The sequence below is a fragment of the Diadema antillarum genome, unplaced genomic scaffold (genome assembly GCF_040938485.1).
Source record: "Diadema antillarum isolate AM-2024a unplaced genomic scaffold, OU_Dant_1.0 seq00000330_RagTag, whole genome shotgun sequence".
NCBI classification, from domain to species: Eukaryota; Metazoa; Echinodermata; class Echinoidea; order Diadematoida; family Diadematidae; genus Diadema; species Diadema antillarum.
In genome coordinates, this window is record NW_027271347.1 from 138,207 (window position 1) to 150,785 (window position 12,579).

The window sequence follows — 12,579 nt, forward strand, 5'->3', positions numbered from 1 at the left end:
ATGCCTTGCTTGATCTTTACGCTGTTTTATCAAAATTATAGAGAATGGGGAGATAATGAATAACTGACCTCTCGGCTAAGCAAGGGCAACACGGATGATGCAACGCACTATTGCTCTGCTGCCAGCTACGACATCGCTAGCCGAGCAACAGGGTGGTGGTGCGTGGATATCCGATCTGTGGATTGCGGTGACTGCACGTACACGTACACAGTCCTGCTACGCGATGTGCTGATGCGAACTTTCTCGATCTGAGCCGCTGGAGTAACGAACACGCAACTATACATAGACAATACAGAAACTTGTACGCGTGGGACTAGTGAAACCTGAGCAAGCACCATGGAAGGACACTGGATTCTGTTCTTTTTAGCGTTATATTTCGCAAACTTCCTGATGGTACTCGGAGAAAATAATCCATCAGACTTTGTGAAAAGGGAGCATTCACTTCTCCGACCATATACAGGTAATATGCTTGTGTACACTTGTGTTTCTGATGATAATAGGTCTGACAAGTACTAGCCGCAGGGTGGGAAGTGCCAGCGTGGCGTTGGGGCATTGATCGCCCGGTGCAGCCCGTGCGTACCGGGTGTCGCCCTCCGATCGCGATCAGTGTGTGCAGTGCAGTGCTAGTGGTATGCGGGCGTTGCGACTAGAATCGGGAGGGTCGAACTTGATTTGTTGTATAACACTTTTCGCACCTTGAAGTGCTCTCGATGAAGGATTCTCCTCAAATGATGCTCTGGATTTGTAGTAAATGGAAATCTATGGTAAAATGAAATGGAGAAACAACCTTTCAATGAGTTTCATAAGTATGGAATTCTAAATTCAGCTCAAGGCCTCGCACTCCACAGCAGGCTTAGTTCACGGTATCACTGGTATCAGTAACGAGTGAGTAGGGCATGCCGATAGTAATTTATTTATTTATTTTATTTTTTTAGATAGTAAAGCAGCCTTTACCAATAATGTAATCCTGGCCCAGCACAAATGTTTAAAGACCTAAGAAGGAGGAGAATTATCAGGGAGGGTACGCAGAGTAGGACATCATTGAAAGCAAATAAATTAATTTGCGTTTGTGTTTACCAGACAGTTGAGGCTGAGCTATTGATAGATGTAACTTACGACAAAGACAAAGTCTTTTTTTTTTTGACTCTCATTTCAAACTTTTGATATTTTCAGAGTGATTTTTAAATTTTATTTTAACAGAATGCTCATTAACTGATTTCTCAACAAAGACTTCCTGACACAGTGCTTATTTGTCAAATATACCAAATGGGCAAACTGTCAACATGGTAAAGTGGGAGTTATACCTTCTTTACGGGAATAGATACTTACCGACTACGCCAACGGCCTGATGCGCTTGATGCCCACAGATTTTCCAGGAGTTCGAGAGTGTACATCCGTGGGAAACCTCAGTCCAGTCATCAAGCGTCAAGTCATGGTCATGGGGGTCAATAGTCACCTGACAGGGTTGAATGTGTCAGTCATGTGACCCCGCAGTCTGGCTAAAGTCACAGTCCGGGTCTGGTTAAGGTCGTAAGGTACAGTAGAAAGGAGGGGGAAGTCAAGGCTGACTGTCCCCAAAACCCATTCCCACTACAATGGTCAATCAAAGTCCAGCCAGTTTGAGCTCAAAATCATGACACTGTCTCGGGCATGTGAAGAAGACATTACTACTGACGGAGCATGCAGCAGACATCATGTCATTTTAAATGTCAATACCTTGTTGTTTGATTTGGAGTTAGATATTTTGTCAACTTTCTTTGAGTTTTATTAGTGCTTAATGCAGAATGCGATGTGACAAACAATAAGCAAGCATGAGGGGTAAGTGTGGTAGAAAACAGCACAAAGCAGAAATTGCCTCCACTATCAGTGTCAGAAACACCACACCTCAAACCCTCATCCAGTTGCTGAACAGGGTTTGATGAGAGCAGTGCACCCTAAGAGTAAAAGTGGCCTAGGGAGAAGTGTTTGCAGATTAGCCAATTACATGTACAAGGAGATGATTCATAGCAGATGAATCAAAATAGGAAGTTTGTTTTTTTTTTTTTGTTTTTTTTTTTGCTAATGTAGTTTTGTAGTCTCTGCATGTGCACCTTTTTCATAATTATTATTACCCATGATTTGATAATAGTGTGTTGCTGTTCTGATTGGAGCAGCCTACATATCAACATGATATTTGAACCAGATATTCGACCCAATGTGAAGTACCCAGTAATATATATTTGCATCACTACGTTAGGTGTGTGTTATTCATACACGGCCCTGTCGCTGTACACAAGTGTGCTTTGCATGACATCTGGTTGGGCTAGGTGTGTGTTAAACAGAAAGATCTCTGTGTGGGGGAGTTAAATTATAACATTTAACAGTAGCCTGTGTTAGACACCGCTCTGTGTGTGTGTGTGTGGGGGGGGGGGGGGGGGAATGCTTAACCACTGTCCCTTTGGATGTAAAAAGTGATGTAATGTACCGTACCCTCCTTGATTACGTCTTATATTGATATTCACAGTGCTAGATTGGCAAATTTAAACTTACATAGTAAAATTAACATCATAAATATGGTGTGCTCTCCAGCTGTTTGAAATACGGTAGCTAAGATCTGGGTAGTAATTTCATGGGAAAAGGCGCAGCTACCAGCTCATCGATACACTAGTAACACACTAATAGCACAGTGATAACTGATCTCCGGCGAATCCATCCATTAGCCAATCACACTGGTTTCCATGCTGGAGCATCCCCCCTACAGTAATGCATATCAGAGCCTTCAGTCTGTATAGGAGAGGGATTCTGTGAAGCCAGACGTAATCTTCGTGTAACATATAGCTCCCGATAAATACTGACCCATACTGACTGATCTTCCGGTCTAGGTGAGTGTTGGAAAAATCCATTTGCATCAGGGTTTTAACTCAAGGCCAGGGTAAGGAAAATTTCCTCAACCTGAATATCCCAGTCATGTGAGAACAAGATCATTTTTAGCTACCGATAATCCACTTGCGTTAATTTGTTAGCCAAGCCTGACATGCCTCAGTTGTAGTACAGTTATCAATCTCCTAGCTTCAATACCTCTCAATGGAGCAAACAATTGTGGTTGCCGTCACAATCTATATAAAACTGATTGGAAAATATCTTTGAGTTTGTCAGCTGATTAGTGTTTGTTTTTTTCTCACTGTCACTGTATTCCCTGTCACTGTCACCGTATTTCCATTGTAGGAGCTGGTGCCAGTATTCCAATGTGGGACATCATGGGGAGTACAATGATCACCAACAGCTACATCAGACTGACCCCAGATCATCAGAGCATGAGTGGAGCCATCTGGAATAAAGTGGTAAGGCAAAGTTTGCTACCCCCACCCACTATGTTTGTGTTTGATCCGAGTATTTTTTTTAAGTGGATGACTGTGTTGATTCTCCCTTCTTCACCTCATATTAGAATGACAATTCTAAAATGTTATTACCATTATAGTATAGCTTTGCATCCACTTCATATGTTTATATGATATATGTGACCCGCTACAACAAAAGGATCCGAAAGTCAGGGAGGTCGATTTTCGAAAAATGACATGATGTTATTCCTGTACTCTTCCGCTTTGATTTCATATATACCACGATTCATAAAAGTACTCGATTAAGGAGATATCACCGATTTTATGAGATTATGTGGTCTAAGAAATCAGCGTTTCGAGAAAACCACCTTCAAAGTTTTCCTTCTGACACAATGGTGATCAAGGGGAGGTAAGACAGTTTTCACCTGTTGACAGAAGTTGACAGAATAGAAGGTATGCTCCTAGCAACCTCCACGATGTTCATTCAAGCTTAGCGCCAGTGGTCTCTGCACGACCACTCAGTAACTAGGATGCCACGCACTGACCAATAAGATTGCTCCCTCGTTGCTAGGACGGAGTCTATCTGAGGCGCTAAATCCAAATCTTCGGACATGTTTTTGTTCCGTTGAAGTCGAAAAAAATCATAGCCCAGAAAAACGCTAATTTCTTGCCTTTCCTTTGGTCATTTAGCTTCAAAATTTTGGCAGATGATAGACAAAAAGAGACTACAAAATTATGCCCCAAACAGAAATTTGATGGTTTTGACCGATTTGGCTGATCTGAATTCAAACTAGATTTCCTCGGCTCAGCCTTCAGCGCCTGTAGGATCTTTTTGTTGTGGCGGGTCACATATGTCCTTGTAGCTGATACTGAATGGTATGAAAATATTTGGTGAATATATTTCACATACCAACATGAGGAACTTATTCTATTGTAGTGGGTGTTCCAAAGTATTATGAGACACAAATGACAAATACAATCATATTCTCCTGTATAGATTGATATTGTTTAGTTCTACATTTATAAGAATTTTACTCAGCTAGTGTGTGTTTGTTTTTGGTGTTCTTTTTCAAGAGGATCTAAATCATTGCATTCATTTCTTCACCTTTCTTGGAAGGAGTTGTATTTTTTTTTTCATAGATCAAGGTTATGCACCAATCTAATTATGGATATTAAGTTCAAGCCAAGCTGAAATGATCTTTCTATAACTATTAAAGAATTTGTCAGTCTGGAAACTGTCAGTGTTGTATTTCTGGTCTTGTTTTCAGCCAAATAAGTCTCCCAACTGGGAGTTGCATCTTCACTTCAGTGTTCATGGCCAAGGGAAGACGTTATTCGGAGATGGCTTTGCAATCTGGTACACAAAGGATCGCATGAAACCAGGTATGCACAGAGATAGAGACAAATGTAGTGTTTAGATTTCTTTTGTTTTCACTACATGTGTTATGGGTCAAGAACTTTGGTGTGTATAGTTTTGTTTTGTTTTTTTCTTATCTGACAGATGTGCAATGTGTAAACATATATCACAGCTACTTTCAGCTGAAAAAAATCCAATGACTTCAAAACAGGACATTTGAGAAGTATTTTATAGGGTTGATATTCTGTAAACAACATTTCACTGAATGCAAATTCTGTAACATAGAATAACATGTGATATCGATATCACTGGCCCCTGCCTGCGCCAAGTTGTAACCATGTGCGTGTGTGTGTGATTATATAGCTAGTCTACACTCTGCTGTACATTGTAAGTATGTGCATGCTGCCAATGCTTTACTTTTATCAGAGCATTGGACCTGATTAGAAGCAATATGCATTGAACATATGTGTTTCATAAAACTGCGCAAACAGATGAATGTTGTGTATGGAATATATTTATATTCCCTAGCCTGGTAATCTTTCGTACTTCTATTCTCTAAAACAGGTTATCATCATGGATAGAGGGACACATATTAGAGAGTGATACAAAAACATTATGTCAACTGATTTTGTCATTGTCTCCATGAAAGAGACATGAGAGGAATTTTAACTTTAATACCTCAGATGTGTGTTGATTCAGTGAATGTAGAAATATTTGTGATGGCACAGTAGCATCTTTTCACTTTGTTCTTTTTAATACAACAATACTCTGTGTATGTTGCCATTCTTCAGTCCACAAATTCCAACAGTCGATATTCAAAATCCTGATTATCGTGCATACATGTAACTTGACAGATATACATGTATGGTAATACCATGTACAAGCTTTATGTGGATGCTCGAATGGGTGCTGAAATGAACTTCTTATCAAATTGTGCAAAATATGTGTAGGTTTTTCCTCATTCCCATGTTTGTTGACTTTTAAATGCAAAGTTACATGCAGGTAAGATAATCAGTTGTGAATTCCAGCACTCGTCTTTGTGCTGTGCATTCTTCTTTATGCATAGATGTAAAGTAAAGTATTTTCTGCCCATTTGAAAACTTAATGCTAGCCTTGGTATTCTTTCTGAAGCATGACTGAGTTTCATTTGGAAACTGAAATGAATTAACTTTTCTCCCCGTCTGTGTTTCCCAGGTCCTGTGTTTGGAAACATGGATTATTTTACTGGTCTTGCAATCTTCTTTGATACATATAGCAACCACAATGGACCACACAATGTGAGTACTTACTAAATGGATTCAGTATACTTTATGTACATTCTGTGTTCACACATGAATGTAATCCTACTTTTTGGAAATTGGTGCCTAAGATATTACATTGTGACATTGTTTTATATTCAATAAAGGAATATTAGAAAATACATGTATGTTTTAAAAAACAGATATGAAAGTAAGAGGGATTTTAACACTAATATAACAATCAAATAAATGCAATACTATTTAGTCTTAATCAAAATGCTTATTTGCTTTTTCAGATACATAGTTTGATAAAAAAAGTATCTTCTATGACAGGTTATAAACTCCATCTTTCTTTCTTTCTCCATTTTTCCCATAGCATGCTCATCCATACATCTCAGCCCAGATCAACAATGGCACCCTGCACTACGATCACGACCGAGACGGCACCCACACTGAGCTGGCTGGCTGCCATGCCCCCTTCAGGAATAAAGAGCATGACACCCATGTTGCCCTGAGATATTTCAAGAACAGACTAACAGTATGTAACTTGAGATAAAAAACTATTTCAGTTGAGTGAGTTCTGGAAAATAAAAGGGGTGTTTCCACATTCCAGATGAGTATAAATGATTTGTGTACTTACAAATTTTTATCGTAAAACAAGAAACAATTGCGACATGAAACTGTTGCGAATTTCTGCTTGAATCCAGTGCAGTGTGTTGACAAAAAATTTTATGTGCATTTTCCTTCCTGAACCTTTGCTCGCAAAATATGCAAAAGTTTCATTCATGCGAAAAATTTCTAGTTTTACAATATTTTGAAGTTTGTAGCATTTTTAACATCAAAGTGCTACTGGTATGTATTATACACTTTGTGAAAGATGAATTCTTGATCAAATGGGAAATTTGAATTTTATGTTGAACAGGTGAATACTCGATATTGTCCTATATATAGATATTTGTCCACTGAATGTTTTAGTTGGATATTCCGCAAAATATAGACTGGAGATCATACGATTGTTGCCATAAGGTAGACTGTCAAAACGACAAACAAACATGAATGATTCTCTTTGCTTTATGTCACCATAGCAACAAGCTATCTCGTATTTATCTGAATCTCCTTCCATATAGCTCATGATGGACATAACAGGCTCAGGCAAGTGGCAGCACTGTGTAGACACTGACAAAATTGTCCTCCCCACTGGATACTACTTTGGAGCTTCTGCAGCTACGGGACAGTTAGCAGGTAATGCCCTGAATATGATTTGACTTGATTTGAATGAACTTTATTTTCACTTGATTTGATGCAAGTTTTATTTTGATGTCAGATAGGAATGATTGATTTGATTTTACTTGGTTTTATAGGATTCTTTTTTTTTTTATAGTACATTTGAATGGAGTTCAATTACAATTTACTGTAAATGTTTCTATATTTCAATGAATTGGAAACTCAGTCAGATATTGAAAGGATTCCCAACGTGGTTTTGAAATGCTTTTTGACAACTGTCACGCAAATTTCCAGTCGATGTATCCCATTCTTTGTTGTAGCATCAATATGATCGGTATGGTGAAATATCGAGAGGGGTTAAATTTATCTTTTTCTTTGATTAATTTTGGCAGAGGTTTTGTTTTCCTGTGCTGATTTATTACAAAGAAACAAATAATTTGAAACCCTTGATGGCATATTTAGATATCAAACTGTAGGACAGTACACATGCCCCCCCCCCCCCACAAAAAAAGAAAAAGAAAAAGAAAAGAAACAGAAAAGATTGAGGTCAGTCAAATGTATGATGTAATTTCACTTTCTGTAATCATATCATTTGTTTAAAAAAAACAACATCCTGATATTGATATTCATAGAATTGACAATATATGTTTTTATTGCGCACATAGATAACCATGACATCAATTCGATAAAAGTCTACCAACTTGAGGTGGAAGATGAAGACAAAGACACAGACTACAGCAAGCTCCAGCCCTCTGCTGCCTTTTTCAGTCCCCCCAGAGGTGAGCAGCACACTCCCTCAATAGTGCCTCCTTCCTCAGGAGGGTACTATAAAACGAGGAATGTTCGTGTGCATTTTAATTTCGCGAATTTCGCGAGCGCCAAGATTTGCGAAATTAAAATGCCCGCGAAAGTTCTTGTGTACACTATATGCATTGAACACCAGTGGCAATTCGCGAAAATTTCATGCCACAAAAAAGGTCATCGACTCCAATTTGCGAAAATTTTATGCTGCGAATATATCATGTTTTACAGTAACCAAAGCATTTCGTTTGCAGTTTGTCCATCTCTCGGGACTTCAGAACATACCTATTTGTCTGAACTTGGTGTTCGGTGTTTAATCTCAATCTGCACTATTAACTTCCAGGATTTTCAGCTGTCGAGGCTACAGCTTTCATAAGCGAACTAACCCGTCTTCACCTTGATCACCAGACGATCAATAAGCAAGATCAAAAGTTCAGCAGTTGAAGTTTCAATACAGATGAGCTTCTACTCTAAACTCTAATATAACTGGATGTTGTAAAACCACTGCTGAAAATTGCTCAATTTTAGGATTATGTGTATATTTATCTTCAAGTTATTGAAATTTTTTCAAACCAAAAAATGAAAACATTTAAAGATGTAACTGCACAATAGTAATGTAATTTATCAACCCTCTCCTCTAAATGACAATATTGCAATTCTACTATTGCAAGTAAATTTGATGGAAAAAATTGCTTTTGAATTTCATGTAAATAGGAAATTTAATGAAGATTAATTTGTGTGCAGGTTAGTGAGACACTAGTGTTGCTGTGAATTACATCATCGCTTCATTTAGTGTGTGTGTATATAGGGGTTACTTCTAATACTTCTGTGACAATGGAACTTTGAATATTCTATTTAGCTCGGATGTGATGAAACCTCTGCTGTTCAGTTTGATGCGATTCTATTGCTGAAAGCTTACTTGAACATGTTAAATTTCTCTTTAAAAAGAGAAAATGACATACCAGTTTAATTGTCCTTGTTGACTTTCTTTAGTCTTACATGGACTGGGCATGTAGGGCATAGTATTATACATGTGGAAATGAAACCTGATACTGTATAACTTGCACCTTATTCAGTTGGTGAATAATTTGTAGCTTGTCTTTTGTGGGGAGAGACTAAAAGATTATTATTAAGACTTTATTGAAAGCCTCTTAAAACATGTGATTTTTTAGTGTGCTACAATTTGTAACTACCAGGCATAGAAAAAAAAAAGATAAAAGAAAGATAGAAACCTTTTCGAACTACAATACAGTGGAACCTTGTACATAAAGGAGTCGGATATAACAAAACACTCAAATAACATGTGATTTTGCAGGTCCTAACTCCTTACATTTTTTAGTATTTGCACCCTGATATAATGAGAAACCTGTTAGAAAAAGGTAATTGTCATGTTTTTTAGGTCCTTTTTATAACAAGGTTTCTCCGTTACTTTTCAGTATTGTTAGCGACTAGAGTAGTACTGCAGTGGAAGGCTGTTTAAAGTTCCACGCTATTTTCATTGCATCTTGTGCAGATCACGTCGACGACCCGCAGGGGGCATTCCGAAACGTGACCCTCAGCTGGAAAAAGATGTTCCTCATTGTTTTCTGCATCATACTTGGCATCGCCATCTGTATCATCGTCGGCGTGGTGGTGTTCCAGAAGAAACAGGACTACCAGAGGAAACGGTTCTATTAGATAACAAGGATAGATAAAGCCGGCCTATGGCAGTCACACAATTTGGATGTTGGGTGGGATTGGGGGGGGGGGGGGGGGGGGGGGGCATGGGAGGGAGGTATTCCGTGGTATGTTACACTTCAACTGACTTTTTCAGTCCATGCTGGCTATGTATGTTTGTGACATACCATGTGAGTGGAGATGGTAAAAAAATGCGGAAGTGCAGGCACAACCATGTCATCTCATGTTTGTTTACAAGTAAGGACGGAGGTGTCTTTATTTGTGAAAATCTAACACAAGTTGATCAGTTTTGTGAACAGCTGTGTTGTTTGTGTTCCTTTTGTGTCTCTATCTTCAAAGCAAAGGTTTGAGATCATATAACATTTTTTTTTTTTTTTTTGTAGCTTGGGTCCAGCGGAAAGTGGATGTGAGCTGTGAGCACACCGGTATTTTGCTTTGGGGGTGTGGGTGAATATCAACAACAGTGACATCAAACTTTGGTCTGTGTCACTGCTTCCAACGTAACAGAGTGTTTGTGTGTGTGTGTTTCAAGAAGTGTGCATCTTTTTTCTTCTTTTTTTGTCTCAGCGCACTCTAGTCACGGGGTTACCATGCTACAAGAGCGTACACACTTTTCTGATCGACAAAGCTCAATAAGAGCCAGTCGAGTTCAGTGGCAAATCTGAGATGGAATCTTTGATGCACGGTTATAGTTGCAAGTGAATGCTGTAAGTGGTCTGTTCTGGGTTGTTAAGATTTCCAGGGTTGTTTGCAGCCATATCATATTGATGTTGATGGTTTACAAAATACGTGAACCACTTTCTGACTAACCCACCGTCTAACTCAATAGACTAGCAATGTGCAACAGAGAAATTCCTCCTTTGGATTAAAATGTGTCTGCAATCTTGAGCATTTTGAGCAGTTTTAACCTCCTAATGTTTTTACAGCATTCTTGTTCTCCAAATTTGCCAATCCATGATGCGTGATGTGTGAAACAGTGTGTCACATGTACAGTCAACCCTGCTGAAGTCATCCTCGTAGAAGTCGAATAATCGCCTAAGTCGAAGGTCTTTTCAAGTCCTGTTCTCTTAATGTTCAATTGATTTTCATCACTCATAACTTGAATTTCTCTAAGTCAAAGCTGTATATTCAGTCCAAATAGATTTGCCTGTAGGCAAGGTTGACTGTATACATCATGTATATATTGATGTAATATGCCTGTGCCTTTGCCATGAAATCAAACTGATACTGTACATTGTATAAACAATGTTGCTAAAATTATGTGACCATAGTATTGTATAGATTTTTTTTTCTCCAGTGCATTTTATTGTGCACATGATCATCTCCAAGGAGTTCTCATCAATGCCAAACAAGATTCTTTCTTGTTAAAAATCAGTTGCGTGGCAACTGAAATTCATATCTAGACCAGAAAATTTGTGCCAAACTGACCATGGAATACCCAACCACGACTGTTAATATTCTTGATGAGCGACACACTGTGAACATTTTAACCGAAAAGTGTGGACCAACGTGTGATGAGCCAAGCTCAGTCAGGTAAGAATGAAATGCCAGTCCTAACACAGGCTTATGCAATAATATGTCACTATTTCACATACTGCCCAGAGTTAAAGGTGCATAGTCCCGGTAGTGTAGAGGGCGCTGTTGTTGATACTGCCGATCACCGTTAGCATTGATACGAAGATTACTGAAGTTGAGCTGTCATCAAGAGTAAAGTGCGTAGGTGTTGCTAAGTAATGTTGCCTTCGTTGTCTTCTCTGTGCATCGCGCAGTCTGTAGTAATGCCAGGGTGCGTGCATATGCGCTTGTTATTATGACATCACAAAAGAAGTTTGCTAAAGCTGTCATCCCCCTCAGCCGAATCATGAGCTGAACTGTGATCCAGCCTCTGACTACAGTGAATCGGACCTCCTCGGACTCGGGGAAGTGGGCCAAAGCGTAAGCGCCAAAGAGGAGTCGATAGCGTAGGTCTCTATAGGAAACTTGCGCTGTGCACCCACATACGCATTTGACTAAAACACCGGGACCATGCACCTTTAACTTTGTGGGTTGGATAGCCTGTAAAAAAAAAGGAAATTAAAAAAAAAGAAGAAAAACAAATGCTCACACAAATGCATCGCATTTCCCCCTCCAACTTTCTTGCACTTGTTGAGAAATTTGATTTTGTTGCTCTTGTGTGAAATAAATTTGCATGCTTTTTTTTTTACTGGAGAGTTTCCTATGTCTGATTATTTTGTTAAAGAAAATGTAAAAGAACAAAAAAAGAGTGAGGTGGTGTTCACAGGATTGTTGGTTCTATCTTATAGTGTGACACTTTGCCTGACAGGCAGAAGAATCTTTGCAAAAATAAGTTTTATGACTATCTCTTATAAACACAGAAATATTTTAGGGACATAAATCAGGCTGCTTTATTTCTTAGAATACATTTGATATTGAAAATGGATATAAAGTGAACTATAAAGCATTCTAGTTTTTGAATGGCCTGGTTTTGTATCAAAGGTATCTTCTTATACACAGTATATATGTGTAGACTGGGCTGTGATTGACCATTTTGATATGATCACACATGACAGTTGGTGGCACACTATTTATACTGTCTTTTGGAAACTTGTGTCACCTATATGGTCATGAAGGGAAGCTGTTCATTGTCTCCTGAAACACTTTGTGTCGATGGATCATTATTCAGCTGATCTTGTTAATCAAACATCTCAAAATGCACTGTATATTGTGTCACTTTTTTAGACAAGTATTAAATAAGAGAAACTTTCCAGTGATTGAAGAATTTAAGGTTACTTTAAATATATCCTGTGAGAAATGTTCCAGAAGGATCAATTTAGTCCCAAAAAAAAAAAAACAAATCTTGAAGATGTATTTTTCATACCTCACTGTTTAAAGAAGAAAAAAAAAATCCAAAACAAAAAAAGGTAATTAAGTTATTTCACGAGTAAACATTACTACATATAAATAC

At 38.4% G+C, this 12,579-nt stretch overlaps 1 protein-coding gene across 1 annotated transcript; it reads left to right on the forward strand.

Annotated features, from left to right (window-relative positions):
- The first annotated feature begins 202 nt into the window (after positions 1-202).
- Positions 203-9,614, forward strand: LOC139730721 (vesicular integral-membrane protein VIP36-like). Its single transcript, XM_071641588.1, has 8 exons — positions 203-460; positions 3,205-3,320; positions 4,586-4,700; positions 5,869-5,951; positions 6,289-6,450; positions 7,040-7,154; positions 7,802-7,915; positions 9,451-9,614. Exons 1-8 carry the CDS (start codon positions 337-339, stop codon positions 9,612-9,614), a joined length of 993 nt encoding a protein of 330 aa, XP_071497689.1. The 5' UTR covers positions 203-336.
- Positions 9,615-12,579: the final 2,965 nt, after the last annotated feature.